This window comes from Eulemur rufifrons, chromosome 8, assembly GCF_041146395.1.
Source record: "Eulemur rufifrons isolate Redbay chromosome 8, OSU_ERuf_1, whole genome shotgun sequence".
Taxonomy (NCBI): Eukaryota; Metazoa; Chordata; class Mammalia; order Primates; family Lemuridae; genus Eulemur; species Eulemur rufifrons.
The window spans coordinates 57,422,570-57,448,900 of NC_090990.1; the positions used below are offsets into that span (position 1 = coordinate 57,422,570).

The 26,331-nt window shown below is 36.7% G+C and overlaps 1 protein-coding gene across 1 annotated transcript in view; it reads left to right on the forward strand.

Moving 5' to 3' along the window:
• Window positions 1-26,331, forward strand: part of TNNI3K (TNNI3 interacting kinase) — a 284,808-nt gene that overhangs the window by 120,593 nt on the left and 137,884 nt on the right. Inside the window, exons 12-17 of the mRNA XM_069478078.1 lie at window positions 11,176-11,262; window positions 11,825-11,881; window positions 12,821-12,913; window positions 12,998-13,055; window positions 13,182-13,376; window positions 14,128-14,232. Coding sequence (XP_069334179.1) covers window positions 11,176-11,262; window positions 11,825-11,881; window positions 12,821-12,913; window positions 12,998-13,055; window positions 13,182-13,376; window positions 14,128-14,232 — 595 coding nt within the window. The remainder of the gene's footprint in view (window positions 1-11,175; window positions 11,263-11,824; window positions 11,882-12,820; window positions 12,914-12,997; window positions 13,056-13,181; window positions 13,377-14,127; window positions 14,233-26,331) is intronic.

The following is a 26,331-nucleotide window of genomic DNA, read 5'->3' on the forward strand; positions in this document are numbered from 1 at the left end:
ATGCACCCATCCCCTCCACCCGGCCCCCACCTCTGATACCCAATTGGTGTTATTCCCAAATGTGCACTTAGGTGATCATCAGGGAAACCAATTTGCTGGAAAAAGTGAATAGACATGGAATATTAGATAACGAGTTAGATGTAGGCCTGCTATCGTTTTTACTTTTTGAGTATTGTATACATACACCTTTGCACATGTTATAAATGTACAGCTCAATGAATTTTCACAAACAGAACTCATCCAGCACCCAGATGAGGAAAACGAACATGACTAGCACCTTACAAATCCCATTTCCACTCTCTTCAAGTCACTCCCCCAAGGAGAGTATTATATTACTGCCTTCTTGTAGCATAGTTGGTTTTGCCTCTTTCAGTACTTTATATAAATGAAGTATTATGGTATGTACTTCTTTGTGTCTGGCTTTTCTTGGCCAACAACTTATGAGATCCATCCGTATCATTGTAGGCAGTTGCAGATCCTTCATTCTTGCTGTTGTATGATGTTATGTGACTGTATCACAATTTATTTATTAATTCTTTTGTTCACGAGCATTGGGATAATTTTCAACTTGGGGATATTAAGAATACTGTGCCATGAACATTCACATACACAAGTGCATGTTTTTAATTGAATATACAATTGCATTTCTGTTTGGCATAAAGTTCCTCTATTTTGTATTTTAGAAGATGTAGGCAGCTCTATATTTGAGTATCAGTTGGGAAATCTTAAATATTCTGAAGTCTCAGGGAGGCCATTCTAAATTCTATCTGCTCAACACATTGCATTTATTCAAATGATTTTCAGACAGTGTCTCTTAAGAAAAATGTTTCAGAGTGAGACTGTTTACAAAGTATTAGTCTTCCAGAAGGCAACTGAGAAATTGCCGCTACAGCTATCTCTTCACAGGGGTTGGCTTTGTTTGTTTTTCGTTGATTGAGAGTGATAGTTGAAAACTAGCTTTACCTTTATTTTTTGTGGAATTCCACACTTTTATGAAACAATGTATCATCATGTAAGCTCCTAAGATATCCTACCAAATGACAAAAAGGATCTTTCAGCTTAAAGGAATTGCCCACTGGCCTCTGCAACATATGCCGTATTTGTCAGCCTTATTTGTTCAAACTAATGTGCCAAGCATCAGTGTTGCATTCCATTATTACTATGAATTTTAACAAATTGAATGTTAGTACCCAGGAGACAGATGGATGTTTTGCATATGTTCTGGGGCAAAGCAAGTCAAACAACAAAATGAAATTGTTGCTATTTTCTCTTGCTAGAGAAATGTTGCATCGTTTTCATGTGTTCAGAGAGTACCAAAGTGGCCTTGTGATAAAGAATCGCTTTCCTTTTTCCTCTGAAGAGGGAGTCACCAAATTAATTGATGTGGCATACTAAGGGTTTTCCTGAGCAATTTGGAGATGAAGTTGAGGAAGCACTAAAACTCCACTTGGAGTTCCCTCTTTATAGAAGAAATAATGTAAGAATGGCCCCACCATGATTTATCATGTACCCTATCCTATCCTGAGAGAGAGAAACTGGAAGTGAGCTTCACAACCAGGATCTGCCTATTTGAATAGGAGTCTATCTGCCCAACTTGAATAGCTCATCCTAGTTTAGCCTCTTAACAGAAAACTGTGGAGTCTCTCAACAGCACCTATGTTTGAATGGTCCTCAGCCAAATCTTACACCTGACTCAAACTAAATTTTAGTTGACCTTCTTTCTGCTATTATGATATGGCACATTGAGGGGTGTGTTGGAGTGCTGGAAGAGTTATCTACTCTCTTTTGGAATACTTTCAGAAAAAGAGTTTACGCACCTTGGCTCCTGGTGGCACCAGATATGCAGAATACTTGCTATTTGCATGACCCTTTGAACCTAAAGAGGTCAAAATCAATCTTGGAAATAGTTTTCCTGGTGACCTTGATTCTACACAGAAGCCTTAAGTTTCAATATTTTTCTACCAGACTGCTTAGAGCTCCAATTTTACAGTATTTAGAGTGTTTCTCCTCCCCAAGTCTCAGCCCCCTCTTCTTTTCTACTGTTCCATCTGAAAGTGTAGCGATAGCTGTCTCACTCATTTGGATTTGTTCTGCCCTTTCCCTGTGGTACAAAGGACTTGTATGAATCAATTTAAATTGGCCAGAAAAAATAGCCAGCAGCCTGCTTATGTTCAAATCCTCTGCCCTAATCACCAGAATGGAAAACCCATTGAAAAGACCTGCACATAATCTTACGTCCATTGCATTAAAGATGAAACTGCTGAATTGAAAAGATCTCAGCCAATTAGAATTGAACACATAGCTCAATAGTGTGTCTGGCAGTTAGATTTGAAAAGGCTGCCTTTGACAAAGAAAAGCACTCCTTTATGTCAGGCTGTTTAGGGTCAGAAAATAACCAAAACTAGAAACAGAACTAAAAACTTCTTGTTTGCTTCAGTACTGATGCCAGTTAAAGTAATTTACAAAGGCTTCTATCCCAATATCTAATTACCCAGAATACAATATTTGTATACAGCAGACGCACTCTAATTCACAGTGACAGGAAGCTGGAGTTGGAGAATTAGTAAGTAAGTGAGCAAAAACAATAAAAATCAAGGATCCTGTACCATGATATATACTTTGTTCATTCCTTTTGACAAGTGTAGTATGGTGTGAATTATTTATAGTAAATGTACTATGGTGTATTCTCTAAAAGTAATGAAGTCTTACATTTGTGAGTTTCTACAGTTTTTAGCCAGTAGAAACTAAGAGATGAGGGTGGGTGAGGAGTAGAAGTAAGAAGAGGTGGATTCATTAAATTATTTCATAAATTTTCACCAATGGATTATAAGCTTTCAGGCTTCTTCTGCATTGAATTCTTACCTATTTGGAGTTTAGTTACTTAGTTTAGTAAACCTGGTTTAGTGTGTAGAGTGGATTGTAGGTGGGGTTGAGGAAGGGTTAAACAAAAGATTTAGATGATATTTCAAAATCCATATGTGATTCTTTTTGGTATACTGGCCACATTTCTACATGTTTAGATACTCTCTTTTAAAAATAAGTAAAATAACTCCAACTATTATTAGAATGGGAAGAACTTTTTTGTTTAGGGAGATAATACAGAAAAATATTTTTGAAATATAATAACTATGCAAGAATCCACATAGTTAAAATGGTTAGTAGAAGAGAGCTTACATTCATCAAGCACCTACCACATATGCATATATACATGTATATGTGTATATACATAATTTAATTATCAAAAAAATCCCTTTAGATTGGTATTGTCCTTGTTTTGTAAATAAGGAGTTTGAGACTTAGAGCCATTAAGTCATACTTGCCCAACCTGCACAGCTGTTAAGTAGAGAGCTGGTACCAAACACAGGGCTATCTTATTGCAGAGTTCAAGCTCTTACCAACACACTATAAAATCAGATCTAAGCCGAAATTCCATCCTTATTAACTTAATGAACTTCAGAAAGTTATTTAACCTCTCTAACATTTTATGCTTAAATTTAAAGTAAAGAAATTAATAAACACTTTAAGAATTCTGACGAGAATTAAGGATAAGACATTAATGCTTGGCACATAATAGATTCTCAATAAAAACGGTGGTAGCTGTTATTGGTAAGTGCAGAGAGGAAATTCAGCAGAATCTACAGGACTCTTAAATCCCATGATCTTTTCTAATTTACAACGTGCTTTAGTGTACAGTAAGAAATCATGATATATTCAGATTATGGGCATCCTCTATAAACCCTAATGAAGAGTTTATATTCCTGCCAAACACCACTGGACAAAGCTAGCATATACAAAAGCATGCGTTATTTTGTTATATTGACATATCTTATTTATGGCTCAAGTTATACCATTAATTTTTCAATCTCATGACTGAAGAAAAATCAAGGAGATTTTAAAAATAACTAATCAAAATATTATGAAAGCAATTCAAAACCATTATTCTAATATGCATAGTTGCATGCAAATATATAAAACAATATTTTAAAACTGTAGCACAAATATGCAAGCCTGTTTCCTACAGTAGAGTTTTCCCCCACAGTTGAAAAGGAAGGTAAAAGACTCTTTAATCATGTTTTCAAAGCACCACAACAACTGACTACTAGATTTATTTACTTGGATATCTGAGGAACATGTAAAACTCATTAAGTCCAAAATTGAACTTAACATCTTTTTGGTCCTGATCAGTCTGTTCTTCCTACTGTGTATCCCTTACTCACTCTATCATTTAATGACACTACTATTCACTTTGTCACCTAAATCAAAAATCTCGAATGACATTTGACTACTTTTTCTTCCTCAACTTCCCCCCAACCCATATCCACTCAATAAAAAAGTCTCCTTCATTTTACTTAATAAGTGCATTTTGAATCCATCCTTTCCTGTTTATTTTTACTATCATTATTTAACTTCAGATCCTTGTCATCTTTCTCCTGATCCACCTTAATAGCCTCATAACTTTTTTTCTCTTCAGCTTTTTTAAAAATCTACTTCCCGACTGTAGACTGACAGATGATGGATTTAAGGTGCAAATAAGGCTATATTTTTCCACAGCTTAAAACTCTCCTCTGACACAACTATCACCTATAAGAAAAGTCCAGCTTATTATCATAGCATACAAAGACTTCCCTGCCCTGTGCACTTCCTACCTCTTGAACCTCAGGTCCAGCCACTCCTGTCATGTGGGCAATCCTACATGCCACAACCATCGTCACCTTCACTAGACCATCAACATTCATTCAGTGTTCACTCTCTGCCATGCATGTTCTAAACGTTTCATGTATATTAACTCGTCAAAGCCACACAATAACTCTGTGAGGCAGTGTCGAGTCACATGATAGTAATATAAAACTGCTCATTCATCCCTACACATATCATATTATTCTATGTTTCTACGACTTTTTCTCATGCAGTTCTCTCCACCTCTATGTCCTTTCTGTCCTCTTCACCTCACTCCACTCTTTAAATTTCTGATTCTGACTTCAGCTTAAAGACTCGGTTTATGGATCCTTTCTTCCAGAAAGTCTTCCCAGACCACACAGCCTGGCATACACATCTTTTCTTTATGTTTTATTGTATTACATGCACATCTCTATCTCTGTGTTTTTACCACTTCATACTCAAACTCTCTACCCTACCAAATTGTAAACTTATTGAGAACAAGCATTTGAGCTATTAATCATTGTCTTCCAAAAACTTGAATTCAATGGATGACTCCTAATAAATTCTCAATACATGCTTTTTGAAATGAAATAGAGAAAGAGGTGGGAGATATTTTAGACAGAGCATTCTATTCCATGGCCCACTAAATGGTATCTGGTGAGTTAATGTTCTCAAGAATGCTAATTACCGCTGTTCTGTTGTTATCTCTGTAGCTATTTCTATAAATATCATAGGTTTCTTATTAACTGCACAATCTTAATATTCAATAAATGGGCAGAAGATTTTAAAGAATGCTCTATAGCTCCTCTTTCTATGCATGGATACTGCAAAAATTTTGCCTCTGGCTGGAATGCTTTTCTCCTTCCTTTTTGTTTAATCAACTCATTGTCATTTTTCAAGCTCAACTTAAAACACAGTTCCTCAAAGAACTCTTTCCTGGCTCCTCCAGACTGTTGTAAGATATCACCATTAAGCATGTTCACATCCTCTACCTTTCCTTCCTTGAGTTTGGCTAAATAAAATTTGAATATAATTATTTTTTTTTCTTTTCCACTAGACAGCATTCATTACAAGAGTAAAGAACATTTCTATTTCAACACTGTATCTCTCATACCTAATACCATTCATTCATTCAACAAAAATTTATTGCCAACCTACTATGTGATAAATTTTGTACTAGGGACAGAGGGAAAACAGTGAGTAAGACAGACAATATCTCCCTGCTCTTAGGAAGTTTACATTTCTAGGTGGAAGAGACAGGCCACAAACAAATAAACAAACAAAAAAAAATAGAAAATATAGGATAACAATAAGTGCTATGAATAAAATCAAAAGGAAATGCAGTAGTGAGGAAAAAGTTCAAGGATATTATATAAAACTGAGTAATAATGGAAGGCCCCTCTGGGAAGATGTTATTGGAGCTAGCCCTTCATAGGTACACAATAAATATTTGAAAAAGGAAAGGAAAGGAAAAAAGAAAGCAAAATGGGAAAAAAAGAAAAAAAGAAGGAGGATAGCTAAATAATTTAGCTTGCATATGGTATTCGCTTGGCAAAAGCATTCATGCTTGTGAATTCTTATTTCAAGGTGAAGGACTAGTGACATTCTTGTTTAAACTTGGTGATTAAGGGACAAGAATAATGGGTCAAAGGGGATGTGAGTTCCCACCCTGTTATATAAAATTAAGACATCTTTCAGATTTAAGACCAGAGAAGATAGAGCAAGTCAGAAATTTTTGTTGCCTCTGATCTAAATTGACAGTATATGGATGAGGACTGTCAGGAGGAAGATGAGCTACAGAAGGGCAACCATCAAAAGCATCTTCTGATCCCACTTTTCAATGGCTGGAAAGTGAGTTTTTAACATGAAGGGAAGAGGAGATATTAAAATATTGGGCAAAGTCTCATATACATCTCATTACTTTGCAAGTTTTATTCTTTGAATTGGGTGTAAAGCAAGACCCAGGCTGCTCTTGTGATGACCTGGACATGTGGGACACATGAGGTCATTAAGAATTCCTTGGCTTCTGTAGTCGAAACCAGATCTCCATGTTCTCTACTTATCCTTGAACCTAAAGGGCCTCAGAGTCACCAAGTCAGGGAGATCTTAGTACTGGAGTTACTTACCATTAATCTCCAGATCTAGTTTTTAAAATAATTCTCATATAGCCAGGGATTGATATCAGCATTCATTGTTTCTAAGTTGAACTGGTGGGGGCATGGAGGGAGAACCTTATAGGAAAATTAAAAAATTATACTTCTTAAATAATTATGAAGCCTCTGTTCGGTACATGACCATGATGCAAATGTTAAACCGTCTTTGTAACAGCCTTTTGGGTGACTTGTCATCTTAAACAAAAATCTGTTTTAAAAAAAATAACTATTCAGAAGGTTGAAAGCAAAGAGTTTTGGGAAGGGGGAGGGAATCACATCAAATGTAAGGAGTAAAGGAGAACAAGTAGACAAATTAAAGGGAAAGTGTGGAATTTGGAGAATATATACAGGACTGGAAGAATGGGGAACAAGAAACGAAAGATTTCAAGCTGGCAGGAAAATCACATTTCCCAAAACGGTCAGGTTCTCCAATGAATAATACTCTGAAAGTGCAAATCATTATTATAACTGCATTAGGCTAATAACAAAGCAACCTCCTGTTTTAGTAAAGTACTTAGATGTAGATAGTAAATTCTTAGATATAGGAAAACATTTTATTTAATTAGTGGAAATTTGATTATCTCTGGGTGTGTTCCATTAGTGTGTGTGGGTTATCTAGGTGTATCCATTATCAGGAATTTGGCTTAACAAGTCCATTTAGTGAGCTCCATTAAGGTATTTTTCTGCTTAACTCCTTGTGGCCAAGTGTCTGGAAGCCGGGCCTTCGGGGGTTTTCAGGTTTCTTTGCATACACTTTAGTGGCTTGTCAGAGCAGTTCTAGTAGTGGAGAATTTCCCGTACGTGGGTGCCTTAGCCCACATTTAGCAGGAGGTGGGAAATCAGGCAGAGATGCCTTCCAGAGCTGAGGGGGCCTCTTGGCATTTCCCTGGCAGCTTCATGCTTATCATCAGCCAGAACCCAGGCACTCATTAGGCTCTTGATGAAAAGCATCCCAAAGAAAATGCCAGCAAATTGTGCCACTGTGCTGGCAGGAAATGAAAACCGCTCAGAGCAAGTGGAGCCAAGAGAGCTGTTGAAATGAAAGGTAACATCAAGGGTGTGATCACTGACTCACACAGGCGTTCAGGATTCAGGATGCAGCTTTCTGCTTCACTGGGGAAAGCATGAGGCCCTCTTGTCTGTCAGCCGACGCAACTCAACAGAGGGTCTGAGATAGACGGGAAGGTGGGGTCTGTGAATTAAGCTTTGTTGTGCTTGGGTAAATTCTAGGAATTTGGGTTGTTTTTTTTTTTTCCTCAAAGGAGTCTCTCCTACGAAAAACAGAAATTGCAAAAAAGTTTTCATTTTTGATGTTTTCGCTGGCCCCAAACACTTAAGACCACATTAAGTAAAAAAGAAGAAAAAAGAAAAAAGAAAAAAAAAGAAAGAAAAAAGAAAAAAAAAATTCCCAAAGCACTACAAGTCCCCTAATAAAGTGGGGTCAGACAGTGTGGAGGGGGGAAGACAAAACCTGAGAACCTATGAATCCAGCGAAAGACAACTTAAGGGATATTTTAAGTCCAAAGGCATTTTTACAATAGCTGCCGGAGGGAGAAGGGGAGATGGGCAACAGAAGGCAGGACCAACATGCTGCAAGGTACACTGAAATCTTCATTCAGCTGGGTACAGTAGTCAGAGTAATGCCCCCCAGAGATGTTCAGGTCCTATTCACGGGTACCTGTCAATTGCTGCCCTACATGGCAAAGGAGAATTCTTGTTGTTAACTAGCTGACTTCAAGAAAGGAGATTATCCTGGATTATCCCAGTGGGCCCATTTTAATGGCAAAGGTCCTTAAATATGGAAAAAAGAGGCAGAAGTGGAGGTCAGCATGATATGATGGGAGAACTCAGGCAATCATTGCTGGCTTTGAAGCTATAAGAAAGCAACTACAAGCCAAGGAATGTGGTGGCCTCCAAAAGCTGCAAAAGACAAGTAAACTGATTCTCCCCTAGGGCCTCTAGAAAGGAATGCAGCCCAACTTATTTTAGCCCAGAGAAAACTATGGTGGATTTTTGACTTCCCGAACAAGATAATAAACTTGAATTTTTTTACATCACTATGTTTGTGGTATTAGTAATTAACAACAGCAGCAATAGAAAATGAATATATTGGTATTTCGTAGATTTATCTGAAGTTCCAAAAAGGTAGTTTCCAAGTTCATTTACAATTCTTGGGGCAGAAAAGTAAATGAGGAAAGCAGTGGGAAGATCTAAAAGGCACATTTATGTTAGAACTGTAAGACGTGTTACATACATCATCTTTGTTAATCTTTACAACATTCTTACAAGGATGTATCATCGTTTCTAATCTGTAGAGGAGGATCTTTTTATAAAGTAAAACAAGTCATATCCTTTAACTAACTAAAATCCTCCAGTGGTTTCCATCTCATCCACATGAAAATCTGAACTCATTATCCTTGCCTAGATAGCTCTACATCAGTATACTCAAAGTGGAGACTGCTTCAGCATCAGCCGGGACTTTGTGAGAAAGGCAATGCTCAGACCCTACCACAGACTTTGTCAATCAGAATCTCTGGGGATGGGGCTCAGGAATATATGTTTTTAATTATACGCCAAGTGATTTTTAGACATAATAAAACATTTGAGAAGCACTACTCCACATGATGTGCACTCACCTACCTCTCCAAACAAGTCTGGTTCCACGATCATCCTTGCTTGGGACACTAGTCTTCTTTCCTTTCCCAAACATGTCATGTTCACACCGATCTTGTGACTTATCCATAGTCTATTCCTTTTGCCTGTTAAGCTCTTCCTTAGAAATTTGCCTATTGGGTAATATCATTACAGTCTATTGAGTTTTCCCTGATTGTGATTTCACTAGAGTCCAAAGAAAGAGTGCTAATGGGACTGGCACCCCATTATTTCATCATATGTCTATGACTTGAGAAAATCAGAGATCCACTAGTCATGAATAGAAAGATATAGATGAAAAGAAAATGGATGCTAGTTCTTAACTACGTAGATTTAAGTTTTGCTACCAGTTTTGGCGATTGTAATCACCAATGTTTTTTTGTTTTGGTCTTGAACGAGCTCAGCTTTGTTACCACTGGAAAAGCTTTTAGTGCTAGTAAATACCGTAGTTTTTCTATCTCATGATCTTACTTGCACTATTCATTTTAATTCTTTTTGCAAAGGAGGATTTAATAAGCAAAAGCAACTGTCAGCGTGTATTCTGTATGTTAGCTGGTGTATGATGAACCTGTGTTAACTATGGATCCTTTATGATGAAGCAGCACATACACTTTTTTAATGCCCAAATTTTGCCATTTTTATAATGAGTTCAGTTGTATTTTACAAGTCTCTTGGCAAAGTCTTTAAGGTTGACTGTTTTCCTCTTTTGTAAATTAGCTTCAGTAGATTATGTTTATAGTGAAAGCATTAAAATAGTATCAAAATTTAGTTCTGTTGAAAATCATTGCTTTACCCAGAGGAGCAGTTAGCATTTTTTAACCTTCACAATAAGCCCCTACTGCAATTAATAAACCCCAGAATGTTAGCAGTATTATATAATAGAAGAGCATTTCTTATGTATTAATAACAGTCCAGGGTGGGCATTTCTGGTCAGTGGATGGCTTTCTCCCAACTCTTAGGGCCTCAGAACCTTCTGCATCTAGCCAGCAGATGGGGAGAGTGTAAAAGGCTTACCTGTTTCTTAAAGCCCAGACCTGGAAGTGACATCACTGTTGGTCATGTTCCCTTGGCTAGAATATGTCACAAGGTTACAACTCGATGCAAGATGGACAGAGAAATTTTGTTTCTGGGTGAGCAGCCAGCCATTCCCAGTGACAAAATCACCCTGTGAAAGAGAAGTACAAATATTGGTGGGAAGCCAGCTATTAATATCTCAAAAATCCTGTGTAAATTATTTTAGTGCTGCATTATACCGCAAACCATTATACTGTGAACCAAATGTAATGCTCATTCACAGCAAGTACCTCTCTCTTTCCTGGTACCATACATGCTTTTCACTCTTTTAATTGTGCTCTTCTTATATACTACCATAGCACTTAATATTTCCTCATTTAGAAATTATCATTCATACAATTATTTGTTCTACTACATTGTAAGCTTGTTAAGGATGGGACCATATAGTCCCCTTGTCCATTGTATGCCCAGGACCCACCATAGTGCCTAACATAGTGTGCCTCACATATAGTAGAGTCTTAATAACTTATTTTGAACTAATGAATGAATGAAAGTACTAAATCCCTATTGCAATATATTATCTCTTAAGATATGACCTATGTTGTAAGCTACCTCCTATCATTTTTTTGGTTTTGAAGGTAGGCTGAATAAATAAAACAAAAATAAGATCCTTTGTTCTTTTTGTCTTTTCATAAAGGACATGATGCCATTGTCACTCTCCTGAAGCATTATAAGAGACCACAGGATGAATTACTCTGTAATGAATATTCTCAGCCTGGAGGAGGTACCCCTTTTCTTATTCAGTTTTCATTGTTGTACAATATTGTGCCTAAAGGTAAACCTGTGTTTCTGTTACTGGCATTCTGGGGCCAGGAGGGAGGACATACCCTATGCCATATTAACTTTATTTTAAGAAAACTTAGATGTCTGAGTAAGGCTGAACATAAAGAAGCTTCCATTTATGCTATTTTCTAACTCAACAATCTGCAGTTCTTCCAAGTTTAACATTTCCTGATCTGGACGTTTATGAGGCTTGTTCATGACTAGGAAGGCCTGCATAAGCTGAGCACAGTCGTTTTCCATTTCAGTAATCTATTACTGAATACTCATATCCAGACACAAATTAAATCTGCTGAAGTCTGCTACAACTTGGATTTTGTTTTAAATCTTTTTATGTACTTTCTAAATAAATACTTGCAGTACGGCTTCAGTATCCAGAGAAAGATTTGGGCCTTAAGCTATGTTTTGCTTGGTTTCATCACCTGATCCTTTTTATAATGTTGAACTTTTATGCAGAAAAAAATGATTGCTATTTTCAACTCTATTATATATAATTTAATTTCTAGATGGCTCTTACGTGTCTGTTCCATCTCCCTTGGGAAAGATTAAAAGCATGACAAAAGGTACTTATTAATATGGGACAATTATTACATTTTATTACTTAGGTTAACTATTGCTTCAAATATGATAACTTTCTGTTTTGTTTTACATATTACAAATGATAACTGTTTTAAAAGCATAAACAATATTGCCAACAGACCATTCTTTCCATAATTTAACCTTACCCTTTATGCCCTTTCAGTACATAAAGATATAGTAACAGTGAAAATTTCATGAGTATTAAAGATCCAACTCTCATAGTACTATTTACGTATTTTTATTTTTTAATTAGAATGAATTACAAATAGTAATATTTCCTTAAGAAGAATTGGGAATAGGTTTGCCTTAGAAGAAATATTTGAAAAAACATTATTTTTTCAAAATATCCTAAATAAGTTATACTTTGGAAACTTTTTGAATGTATGCTGCACATAGGAATTAATAGCATTGGAACAGGAAAGTAAAAAAAAAAAAAATGATTCAACTGTAAATTTATATTTAACTGTTTGTAATTTGAAGTCCTTTATGATTACTTTTGCGGTTTGGATGTTTCCTCAGAATTATTCATATGTTTATTTCCTGACATTTAATTGACATCCCTTTGCGGTAAGCCTATTGGGATAGATTGAAGGGATTGACCAGTTTAGAACCTTTATCATGAGGTGATATGGTCTGCTCTCCAGGGTTGCCACGTCATGCAGGCAAGCTGGTGGGTGGCTAAACCCCTAGCCCTGATAACAAAGAGCAAGTAACTGACACAGAAAACTAGCTGGCTTTTAATGCAGGGGGTCATGGATTATTTGTGATAAGGTTTTAGTATCTTCAAGTAGTCCATTACAGTTGGAAAATTAAATGTTACTGGGAAATGATGTTTTTGGTTACGTATATATGTGCATGTGTGTGTACACATCCACATGTGTACTTTTTATCTTAAAATATAAAATAACAATTCCTGTTTGCAGAGAAGGCAGATGTTCTCCTCTTAAGGGCTGGATTGCCTTCACATTTCCATCTTCAACTCTCGGAAATTGAGTTCCATGAGATTATTGGCTCAGGTAACCTAAGAAAATGCAGGTCTGCTTTAGCTTTAATGAGTCCAAGATAATATGTGTTTAATTATTTCTCTTAAACAATTTTAGGTTCTTTTGGGAAAGTCTATAAAGGACGATGCAGAAATAAAATAGTGGCTATAAAACGGTAAGCATGCAAATGAAAAAATTTAGCATCCTGGTGGACTGGTGACCTTTGAGGAGCATCTGCATGGCAAGCCCCCTGTCTGGATACACCTGTTGACTGAGGGTTTCCTGTTGCTGCCATTTCTAGTTATCGAGCCAACACCTACTGCTCCAAGTCAGATGTGGATATGTTTTGCCGAGAGGTGTCCATTCTCTGCCAGCTGAATCATCCCTGTGTAATTCAGTTTGTGGGGGCCTGCTTGAATGATCCCAGCCAGTTTGCCATTGTCACTCAGTACATATCGGGGGGTTCTCTCTTTTCCCTCCTTCATGAACAGAAAAGGTATGGGTCTCTTGTTCTGATTTATCCCTGGACACATTGGTGGAATTACTCATGCAACACTTCAGAGGCTTTCTGATTGAATGAGTCTTTACTTTCTGAAATGTGTAATTGCTAGCAAATGCAGCATTTAAATATGGCTAATAATTTATGCCTAATAATTGTGTTTCATTGAATAGAAATACCCTGTGCTTTCTTAATAGGAATTCAGTTGAAGGTAACAAATTCAAGGAATTTAAATTGGCAACTGAAGCTTAAAATAATTAGGCTAAATTTAACACACCGATAAAACAGATATATTTAAGCTCAGAATAAAATAATTCCCAGGGGTTACAGTATTTATAAAAGAAAATTTTAAAAAAGAATGATTTTGCCCAAGTCTAATTTGAATTCACTTCCTAGGTCTATGCATACAATAATTAGAATGTGATCTCACTCACTGATTAAAAATAGATTCCATTTTTATATTATTACAAAGAAATTAAGTATAATATTACAAATAAATTATAAAATCAAGTATAATACGTTAAGCAAGAGGTGCTATATATTTGAGTAAATCTATAATTAAGCATTTTCTGATATATAAAAGCTATTTTTCCAGATTTGTTGAGTTTTTAGCTTAACCATCAAGAAAGGAAAAAAGGGCTGAAATTACACAGACTAACAAATCTCACATACCATTTGATTTCTTTTAGAAAGATATGGCATTGGCTTTGACCATTTCATCTTCATTAAATCTATTTTTAAATTCTAGGATTCTTGATTTGCAGTCTAAATTAATTATTGCAGTAGATGTTGCCAAAGGCATGGAGTATCTTCACAACCTGACACAGCCAATTATACACCGTGACTTGAACAGGTATTTTTCTTCCCTAAATAATGAACTTAGAATTGTGTAACTAACTAGGAGTCTAAGACAAATTTCTAAGATATATTATAGATTTATTGCAGATCAGGGTACTCTGTCGGTAAGAGGACAGGCTACCATAAGCCTAGGTGATAGAGTTTTGCCACTCATTGTCTTTTACAAGAATAGAAAGCTATATAACTGCTTCTCTTGGAGCTTTCAAATGTATGAAGATTGTCCAGAAAGATAGTGATGTCTGTTAAGATGCACCAGCTAACTGGGTCCTAGGTCAGTAAGATCAGATCATAAGTATTGAGCTCAATGACTATTAAAAAATGATAATATCATACAAAGTTAGGTGTTAAAGAAGGTCTTGATACAAAATTATATGAAGCACTACTTTGTGCTACCATTTCGGTATTTTCGCATTGGTAAATTCAGCCAAGCCACCATTGCATATTTACCTAGTTTTATGTGAAGAGGATTTCATATGAAATAGAGACTTGAAACAAATAATCAGAGTATTCCAGTGGTTGAACCTTTCTCTAAGTCCTATAGGAAAGGCCAATATACAAAATGGGGCAGTTTTGGTTGAAGGCAGAGTGTGGGGTAGAAAACTCTGTTCATATCCCATTTCCCACTGCTAAGGGGGGAGACCCCTGGGCCACCTCTGTGGAATCCAAAAGATGCTGTAGAGATTAGTTGGGCAACCGCTGATCTAGTTTGTGAAGCAAGTCAGATCATTCCACAACAGTAACTTTCATTTCATCAATAAAGTTCATATAGGTCCTGTATATAGTCCTTTATACAAACTCTACAGTTCTGAAGCTATAAAATATTAATTAATTACCCTATTCAGCCATTTGTTCAACAATTATTTGGACATCCACCATGTTTAAAGCCTTCATACTTGGCACAGTAGAACTTACAATGTGAAACTTCCATAGACTCTACTTCCAAGGAGCTTTCACATTCTAGTAAAGGAGAAAAATACTTACCTAAATATATTTTAAGGTATAAAATAATAAGTTCTAGAAAAGAGACAGTGAAAAATTTCTATAAAATTTTGGAAAGAAGACTATTAATTATTTCTGAGGAATTTAGAGCAACTCAGTGTAAGAGGTGACATATAATCTTGATCTTGAAGGATAGAGAGAATTTGGAAGAGCATCCTAAGTTTAGGGAAGACATTAATAAAATAGAGATGAGATTAGAGAATTAGAGGTGTATATAGGAAGTATGAACAGCTTCATTTTAGTATACTAAGTGTATAAATGTATGCAGTGTGTGGAGTATAGGAAAAGGACAAGGAACAAAATATAGAACAATGGAACAAAAGCACAAAGTTTAGTGAGTGCTAGACTAAGGTAGTTCAGACTTTGTTTTGTAAGCAAGAAAGAGGCACTGAGGATGTTTGAGCTGGAAATCACAAATTTGGAGCTTCATTATAGAAAGATTAATCTAGCATCTTTTAAAGATCACCTTGAGGGGAAGTCAAGAAACTGGCAATTGTAATCTAGACAAGAAGGGATGAAAAGCAGATTTGGCTAGCGGCAGTGGAAATGAAAGGGAAAGACAGACGTGAAAGACAGGAGAGATAAAATCACCAAGACATGAGAGTGGCAGAATCTTAGATATGGAAAGTAAACATATATATAGGACTCAATCTATTTATAATTATTTACTAGTTTTAAAATAATTTATTCACTGTTGTTAATAGCTATTAGTTCTTTCCTTTACCTCTCTTTTTAAAAAATGTTAATAAACATTTTTTCTTTGAGTTTCAGAAACAGATTTAGATGTTAACTTAGCATAATGCAAACATGATTTTGAGTTTTAGGAGTATTACTTTGCCATCTCAACCATCTTTACAAGTTGTACTAAAGCAAATGAGTGGTCGTTGCAAGTTTTCTCTAGTTGTAATTCTTTATTTGTGGGCTATTAAATGTATATTCTGTTGCCCTGTAAGTCAAAGTTGTTACCACTATTATACAGTAGGACCAAAAATATAAATGTTGATTAAAAGTGAAAACAGCACATTTACTATACAGCAGATATGTTTATATATATATACAGTTTTTGTTGCTTCTAATCTAAACTAAATGCTTAAGTTGCACCAAAAAGGCTTCAAATTTTACAAAAGTTTCGTAAGTGCCTTCAATATGACAGAGTCTCAAACTTTTGCAACTATTAATATTATTTGTGGACTATTTTCTACCAATCTTTAGTCTGGTAACAGCAATAAAACATTGTTTTCAGATTAACGCAGAAGTAGCACTGTACATGGCTGAAAAGAGCATTGGTTCTTCCCCTCAGAGATTCACTACAATGTAGTTGGGTATATGGGACATAAGTGCTATAGTCGCGTTGGCGGGGTGGCTTCCCACTGCGGTCGCCGGTGCGCCGGGCACCTGGGCTGGGCCGCGCCGCCACTGGGCGCCTGGGCTCCCCGCAGCCTCCCGGGCCCCCACCCGCTGGCGGTATCCACAGCATCCCGGTTGCTAAGGGAGGAGGGAAGGCGAGCGCCCAGGGTCTGGAGGAGCCCAGGCGCTGCTGGAACCCAGCCTGGGGAAGCTGGAGGTAAAGCCAGCTTCCACCTCTTTCTCTGGGCCGCGAGATGGGGATATGGGAGGAGACCCAGGCCTGGCCCCTGCTCTGTTGCCCTGGGCTGCAGGTTCCCCAGGCGCTAGCGCGCACACACACATTTTTCTTTAAGAGTGAAAGTACAACAGAAAGACTATCATCACTGTATTCAGAGAACCTTGTTGTACCACGTCCAACAGAAAGAACTCCTTAAACATTAGTTCCACAAAGTGCTCTAATCCTATTTATGAGCTTCACTTGGGTGTCCATGTTCAGTCCTAATTTCCATCTCTATTTCTGACATGTTCAGTTTCCATTTGAAGTCAATCTGTCTTCAGCTCCCTAAACCTCCAGAAGAAACAGTGAGTTCTCTCTAACTCTCAAGGTCCTACCCATTATTTAAACGGAAATTCTCCATCCAACTTGTTCTGGTTTTCTCTGAGTAGATTTGCCCCTGCCTCTTCACCCAATTCTCAGTTTCCAGAGGGCCAGCTATGTTCCAAACATTCTCATCCTATTTCATTTTGGTTAAGGTCCCCCTCCCCTACTCCACCACTAGAATATCCTTTAGTCCTGTGTTGTCCTCTCTTTGCACTCCTATGGAAATAGCTGAAGTTTCCTCCCAGGGCCAGTTAAAATGTTTTTCCTCTCTCAGCTGCCTCCATTAGAACGTCTCATTTAATTCTGGCTGCATTTACCAATTCTAAAAATAGTGCTTTTACTGAACATCCCATTAAGTAAATTCCCTTAGACACATACTCCCTTTAAATTAAAACAGGTATATTTAAGTCAGAGAAAAACTCATTCATTTTGCCGACACTGTCATATTGCTTGCATAAACTTGGTCAAACCTACTCTCACAGTAGCCTCCATTAGAATCTTTGCTTCAATTGTCCCCGTCAGACAAATCCCTCAATCTCACATTTTAGAGGTATGTGCCATTTGAAATGCTACACAAGATTATGTGTGTGTGCAAATACATGTATTTGTGTGTATAAGAGAGCACAGGTACAATTTGGCCCAAACCAGAAATTCTATGATACCAAAATTTACTTTTTATTTGATATAAAAAGTATTGCCACTACATTCAGGATTTCTTATTCCAGTGCATTTTGTGGTGAAGTGGTTCACTCTGCTGCCTCTTTCCTTAACCCAACATTCACACACTGAGAATCCCCAAAGCCAGGGTGGCAGGAGTGCCTTCGCTGTAACAGTGTTACCTTCCCTGACCCAGGGACTGAGCATGGAGGAGTACAAGTGACACACAACCCCTGACCCCTTGTTCCTCTAAAACCTTTCAAATGCTTTCCTGTGACTGGTGGCGAACTTACTGGCCTGCAATTTTCTGGTGTTACTGGCTCCTTACATTGCCATTTTCTATTCTTCGGGGATATAGCCTGTATAAAGTAGGCTTTTGGAAATGTCAACAAAGGCTTTTCTCGGTTCAGCCTTGTTTCTTCTCTGCTCTCATTTCTTGGGAGGCACCATGAATGCCCTCTTGGCACCTTGTCGATTTCTTAAGCAGTTAACCTTTCAATAATGACATTAATTCTGCCGTGTGGCAATCGGTTCATTTCTCACTTCATCATTTTCCACCCTGGCTTGCTGAGAGTCACTTGTGTCGTTGTGTTCTTAAGATTCTGAGGTTCAATTGTGTGCAACCAGACTAGGAACCTAGAGCCAAAATTTCTAGCTATAAATGAGAAACTGTCTTAATAGGTGGATATTTCTTTCCAATTGATTGAATATCCAACAGCTAGTATACCTTAAATTGGCCTAGAAAAAGAGATACAGATAATTGTTAACTTTCTTGCCTTGTTTAATATTTTCTATTTCAATATTCTCCTGTCAGCCTTGGAAGGAAGCAACTTTCCAAATACTGTTACTCTTCTGACTGGGATCACAGGATGGACATCTCCCGGGATCTGTGTTGGAGTGGGCTACCACCCCACTGGAAGGCCACAGGCTCTGGAGCCAGATCATGCAAGATCAAATCCCAGCTTTGCCACATCTTATCTGTGTCCTTGAGCAATTTGTTTAATGTGTCAGTTTCCTAAGTTCTAAGATGGTAATAATTATACCTGCTTTATTGAATTTAAATGAGAAAATACATTAACTATTATCATTTTTCTTCTTTATTATTTTTGAAAGAATATTTTCACTACTTAATATTCTTGGATGCCTGAGTTTCTTTACTGAATTAAATGTTTCTAAGGGCCTATCTCTCCTTTGGATTGTATTACCATCAGCTTTGCTTATAATTTCTCAGGTAGATAATTTTTTCTTGTCAAAACACTTGAGAAATAACTGGATTATTTGACTGTAGATCTCATTCTATAAAGAGGGGCAAAGGAATCAAAATCTTATAATCATATATTACTACCTTCATTGGGACCTCCCATACCTTCATGGTTCAAATTCGTAGCAGGGATTCAGTCTGATACTCCCATTAGGTAGATGAATATCTAGAATAGAATGTGAACAAAATCCTTCTCAGTGATTCATATTCCTAGGAATCCTTCGCAAAACTTAAACATTCAATTTAAACACCAGTTATTTAGTCATTCAACCATCATTTGCTGGCAAACATAGTGGTAGAGAAGGGGAAGTATCATCAGAGGCACATTCCAAAGGTCAAAAAGTCCCCGTAGGAGAGACTATTTTTGCAGAGGATGTGTGGAGCATCTGTGTGGTTAGGCTGCTTTTCTTCCCTGCACCCAACTGGCTCACTGAGAGACTCATCTCAGCAATTGTCCTTCTCACTGTAAAGAGCAGGGGAGGCTTTTTTCAAACTTAACATTGAGAAGGTTGCCCCCTACCCTTTCCTCAATAGTCAGGGAAAGAGAAGAATTCATTCCATTACACCGTCTTGATGTGACAAGACCAAGAGACAATCATTTTTCTCATCTCTATTCCTGTTCTTACTGTGTCCCTATTGCTACGTCATTCAAAGTCTTTTTTGCCTCAGATTCTTCACGGGCAAAACGGGGATGACGATGTCTATATCTGCCTATTCACGGAGATACCCTTGTGATTAATATGGATATCAGGACAATAGGGAATGGAGGACTTTGGAGAAAGATTCTACAAGAGAAATTTGTACATCGTTTATATTAATTGCATAAAGCAGAGTTGCCAGAAAGTCTTGGACTAAGATTTGTTTTGTATCTAGCTGCTGGGTCAGTACTACTTGTAGAGTAGTCTGGTTTATCTTTCTCTAACTGAAGGTGAAAGATTTTATGGTTACTACATGATGTGGAGAACAACATACTCCTTTTCTGAAAGGTGTACTAATACCTTGGCCAGCATAGAACAGAATGATTAGAACTCTTTAATCCTGGAGGGATGGTCTTTGTATCAATTACATTTCAAGCCTTATATGTGAAGAATTGTATTCTCAGTCACTAAACTCTCATTTAATGGCTTTAACACCCTCCAGAAAGTTAGTGAAAAGCATGCCAGGTGCTATAGATGAAATAGCATTAGGGCATTGATGATGTCTGCCGTCTTTTCTCTTTGGGGAAGGAAATCTCCCTTCTAAGTTCTTAAAATAGCAGTTGGCTTTCATTAAATCTATTCAGAGTTAAGGGTCGGAGGATCTTGAGTGACCCCTTTCTCTGGGAATGGAGCACATTTTAATAGGCTTTTTCCTGTCCTTGGCCTCTAAAAGATTTAGCCTCTGGCAGGCATCCTGAATTGCTGGGGTTTGTAAAGGAAAGGATTGATTACAGGCTTCCTTCTAATTCTTCCTCTTTCTTTAATTTTTTTTTTCATTTTATACAAAGGATAGGAAAGATATTCTGAGTGTCCTTCTCTTGAGATACGGGTGGCCTCACAGGCGGACATTTACCACTGAGCTTTTGTTAAACTGCCCTGGCTTTAACAAAGTTTCCTCTTTTGTGCTTCTCAAATACAACTGAGGCTAAAGAGCTACTATTTGCCAAGCTTGTTCTTCAGCACTATAAGCAGTAGAGAGAAAACAAGAGTTTTGCTGTTGCTGCTGTTGTTTTGGGTTTTTGGCTTTGTAGGTTGAAGTGCATCTATAGCCTCTATCTGACAGGGCACATTTAGTATATGCCTTAACACATGCTGTTTCCTCTGACAGAAACATCCGCCCTGACTTTACCACCTTATGCTCTTCTCCTCTGTGCCCCTCCTCCAAAATGCTTTCTGCTGGCGGACTCCTATTTATCCCTAGTGCTTCCTCCAGGAAGCCCTCCTTCGTTTCCCACAGCACACCATGCCCTTGCTTATTTCAGGATGGCATGTCTCACTCCTCACTCTATTAAAATTACTTATATACTTGAGTGTATTCCCTACCACACACTAAGCTTAATCAGTACAGGGGCTGTGGATTTTCACTATTTTATTCCCAATGCTAAGCACAGTGACCGTGCCCTAATAAAAATTCAATTAATATTTGTCAAATGCATGAATGAATTAATAAAAATTCAAGGAATATAAGACTAACATATATTAATGTTTCTTTATGCCTGGCATTGAACTCATTGCTTCACTGGCATTATCTAATTACATCCTCATAACTCTTCATGATGGCATTTTTAAACAGATAACCACAAAAACGCTTTAAAGAAACTAAGCAAATTACCAAGGTAATAAAGTCAGTAAGTGACAGGCTAAGACTGTTACCTATACTATGTAGTAAGATAGTTCAAAATACAAGGATGTGTAGTCACTTAGTCCTACAGAACGGGGGCAGCTCTGACTGAATAGCAACGTAATACATTTGTCAGATTGCCTTGCCAAAGGAGCTGTATTTTATAGAATCCATAGCAGAAATGAGAAGGTATTATAGTTATCACTTAATATTGAATAATTTGGTGGCATTCAATAGTATGAAAATCATTCTTTTGCTCAGTTAAGACTGCTATTCCACAAGTCACTTACCTGGACATTTTGTGCTACAGGTGATTATTTGCATGCTCGTCACTAAAGCCTGTCCAGAAAACAGTGAGAAAAGGAAAGACAATCAGTAGTTTGACTGATCTGATTTTCTAATTTACTGTGATGAAAAGTTAGTCAAACAAACTGGTTTTGCAATATAGACATAGCCCAAGACCATCTGATGAGTCTCAAGAAAAATAGAACCCCCCCCGAAATTCTAGTGATTTCTAATCACTAGTGACCATGTAGATTTGAACCAATACTTGCTTCTTCTAAATCGATTGATTTTCCTTCTCACAGGCAGCATTTTTATTTTCTAACCTGCAGCATTTCTATGCATGACTGGAATATTTTTGCATTTGATTAATGTTTTCATTTGATTTTCAATGAGGTCTCAAAACAGTTTGGCTTGTCACAGTCAAATTATTTAAATATTCCTCTGAAAAGAATATGTGGGAACTAAAATCAGATTCGTGTGAACCTGAAAAAACTATGGCAGCATTTCCTGAACTTGTTAATCTCTTTATGTCTAAATTAATTATTTCACAATTTTATTTTATATTGATGCTCAGCTTCTTAAATACAGTGATTATTGCCTTAATGGAAAACTTTAGATTTTTAGCTGACCAAGAAGTTGTTCTCTGATAAGGATTTGTGTTATATTTTTGAACATTCCTTGTGGTTTCACCAGCACCAATATATTATGGCTTCTACTTATATTAATAAAATTGTTCCTTGGTTTCTTTAACATAAATACATAAGCCATCCTTTTCACTCCCCAGTGACTCTTCACTCCTCCTGATTGATCAGAATGATCCCAACTATGGGTTCAAATATGGTCAGCATTCTCTGTCCGCATTCAACTTATGCCATGAGATAGAAAGTACACATAAAAGAGTACATACCATATTAATCTATTTATAGACAATTTTAGGAAATGAAAACTAACCTATAGTGTAAAAAAGAATATTAAGCATTTCCTGGAGCTAAGGGCTAAGAAGGGGGGGGACTGCAAAAGGGTCGAAGAATTTTTTGGTGGTAACAGAAATGTTTCATATTTTGATTGAGATGGTGGTTTTACAGTTTATGTCTGTTAAAACTCATCCGATTGTAGTAAATACATGCACTTCTTCCTTCTAATGTGAATACAAGTAAATTGCCTAATACGGGTTGGTAAATACAAAAAAGTGAAATCTTTAAAAAGAGATATGCAAAGTAATATGAATTGGTACCTTTTAAATCATGAACAAAAGGTATTTGTCCTTTTTAAAACCTTAAAAAGGAGAAAAAAATCATTTGCCAAATAATCTTACTGAGGATATGAAAACCAATTCCAGCTAAAAGAAAAAAATAAACATAACTGAATTGGAAGAAAAAAGGTTTACTCAGATGCCATCAAAGAGTATAAATCTATATCATTCTAAGGTCAAAGTAGCTGTCTGAAAATGTTAGCTTTTAATTCAAGCACTGTAGACATTGACAGGAAGGGAGATGAGAGAACGTCTTTGAGACTATGCACTTATACTCCATTCATTCTTGAAGGTTCTAGTCTGATGCAAAGGATATTCAGTGCCAGAATCAACTCCTTAGCCAAATATGAAAGTGCGCATTGAATGGCAAAGAAAAGGCCCAGAATGTTTACATATCATCAAAAAACTGGTGGAAGGAAGACATGAGACCTCTTTGGTGTTGCAAATTGGAAGATACAACATCTGAAAAGAAAAAAAGAATTTTACCCCCCCAAAATTCAGTTTATTAAAAACAGTTTGTTATCATATATGCAGCATTAAAATATGGATCATGGTGATGCAGCTTCTTCCTTTTACAAAATATTGTTTATGAGAGAAGACATCTATGGGCTCTAATGAAATTTGGTATTGTAACTCAGAAAAGATAAAATAAATTAATTTACAATCAAGCTCATGAAAGTGAGATTATATAAACAGTATAATTCATGTGCAAAAAATATATCAAACATCCTCTTCAAAATTAGAATTGTAGGGCACTTCTAGGTAGTTTCAATAAGTGGAAATGTATAATATATATCAAATAACTAGTCTGTGAAAAATATTTCCATTTGCACTCCGACCTAGAGTCAGTTTAGCCCAAATTCAGAAAACTGGATTGGACTAGACAAAATTAATTGACAGAAGGAAATTAGCAATGTGGATGTTAAAGCTTCAAAATAAACACAATAAATGTATTTGTGATAAACTGAATCTTCCTTTGATGACTACAAATGACTCAGAAAGGTACAGCTCAGAGGGTTTTCATTTGGATAGTAGTTTATTTATTTTACTAACCTTAGCTGGATACTAAGTGTCTCTACTCATTGCCAGGGCAAGAAAGGTTTAGCCATTTCAGAGAGCCATTTGTTTATTTAGAAAGATTAAAATTTCTATAGACAGATTACACAATATGTATTATCTGTATTCATTTTTCTGATTTGGCAGATATGATAACAGTTTTTGCTGCAAAGAAGCTGGAATTGTCTGGCTTCTACTTTAACCTTTGTTCAAATGTCTCAATAATTGGATATTACAAACAGCTTATTTTATATATATTTTCTATTTTGATTCACATTTCCCAGAATATTAGAAGAAAAAGTGTGGTTTTTTGGTATGCAAGACCTACCATAATGAGAACTAAGGAGGATATACTCTAGGTCAAAGAAACAAAAAAAGCAAGTAAAAAAGAAACAAATTAAATTAAAAATTACTATTTTGAGCATTTGATTAATAAAGTTCTGTGAAAGTCATTTTTTGTCAAGTGATTATATAACCAGCAAGAATACACAACTTTCTACCCAAGAAGTTTCTGCTCTGGAGACTAAGATTCTGAGCTGGGATTTTTGCAAAGAAAGAACCACTGGGACTTCTCAGATTGAAGCCTTTCTTTCAAAAACTGGGCTTGGCTTGCCCACAAAAGCTTACAGTACCGCTTCTTATAAAGGAAGTTACTATGAGTTTTGTCTAACAATACACTGACTAAGAATCAAGGTGGAAGTTTTAAGAGCAGTGGTGAAATAAAAGAGAACATGGAGCCTAAGTACAGTAGAAAGATTGTACACTTTGAAGACAGGGAAATTGAGGCTTAATCCCAGCTCTACCGCTTCCTAACACTGCAGTGGTGAACAAATTGTTTCTAAACATTCATTTCTTCATTATAGTGATGTCCACCTCATAGTGTTTTAAAATAGCTAGCAATGTCTGGCACATAGTAGACATTCAATAAATGTTATTTTTTGGTCCCTTTATCTTAAATGGATCCAGAAGTAACTTATTTGCATGTGTATTTATTAAGGTTCCAACTCTCATATCTTTTCTACAAATAAATTGCAAAGAATATCCCTAAAGAAGAAAACTTAATTATTTTCTATCTTCCCACTCAACAAATATTCCTCCTCCTGATGGTCATAATATGCCTTGTTTAACTTCACGAATCATCCTGAGAAAGACAGAGAAAGGGAAGAGGAAGAAAAGGGGAAGGAGTGGGAGGAAAAGGGGTAGGAAGAAAGTGCAGAGGTGATAGCAAGGGAAAGAAAGTATAATAATACCCCAAAGGTCAGTATTAAAAACAGACTTTTTAACAGCCAAAGCATAATCAGTCTCCCTTTCCCCACCTCTCCTGCAACATCAGACCTTGCCTTAACTTAGCCACCTGAGATCTGGGTAGGTAAGAAGCAAGCATTAAGCCAGCACAAATAATTCATAGATGGAAAGATGAGAATTGACACTTCGCTACTTTGAATATTTTTAAAAACTTTGTGTTAGGCCTTCTGACTTATCTGAAAAAATATAATGATGAAAATGGCTTTCATATTTGGACATTTTCATGGTACTTATTTTATTTTGACTCTTGGAAAACATAACATCAAACCACAGGTACAAAATCCCATTCTAAACTTCCATACTTCCCCGAGGAACACCTCTCAGGTATGTCTCCCCACTGCAGACTTGAAAATGGACAACAGCTGGGAAGTCCAGGACAGAACAGGAGCTGTTCTTGCTCAAAATTCTTGTCTACTGTCTATGACATTTGCATGCTGCTTGCAGCAGACAGCTGATACAAAACTTTAACCATCCACAAAGCACCCATGCCACAGAGAGTACTTGTTGGACATAGAGATCATGCCCCATCTCACCATTAGCTAACAGACAAAGGAATGGACCACAGATTCAGGTCACAATAAGATAAATTTTCAGATGAACAAACACAAAAACTCTGGCAACGTTATGGGGAGTGGCTTAGTATAGGAGCATTTGCCATAAGTTAGGAGGAAGTTAAAATACTAGATCAGAAGTAATGAGGGTCTTACCTGAAACAGTAGCAATGGGAAAGCAAAGGAATCTAAGATTATAGATCTATGGTAGAGGTAAAATTGACCAAATCTGGTCACTGATCCAAAGTGAAGATGAGAAGCAGAAAGGATTGAAAGATACCAAAATTTCAGCCTAGTTGCCTAGGTAGATAGTGATGCACATATTAAAATGTACATTAAGGTATTTAAATTGATTTCAACCCTAGTGCTTGAAGTGCCAGAGAAATAATCATCTTTACTTTGTAGAAAATTGTGAAGAATATGGTATAGGGCACTTGAAAGTTGCCTGAATGTTAATTTAC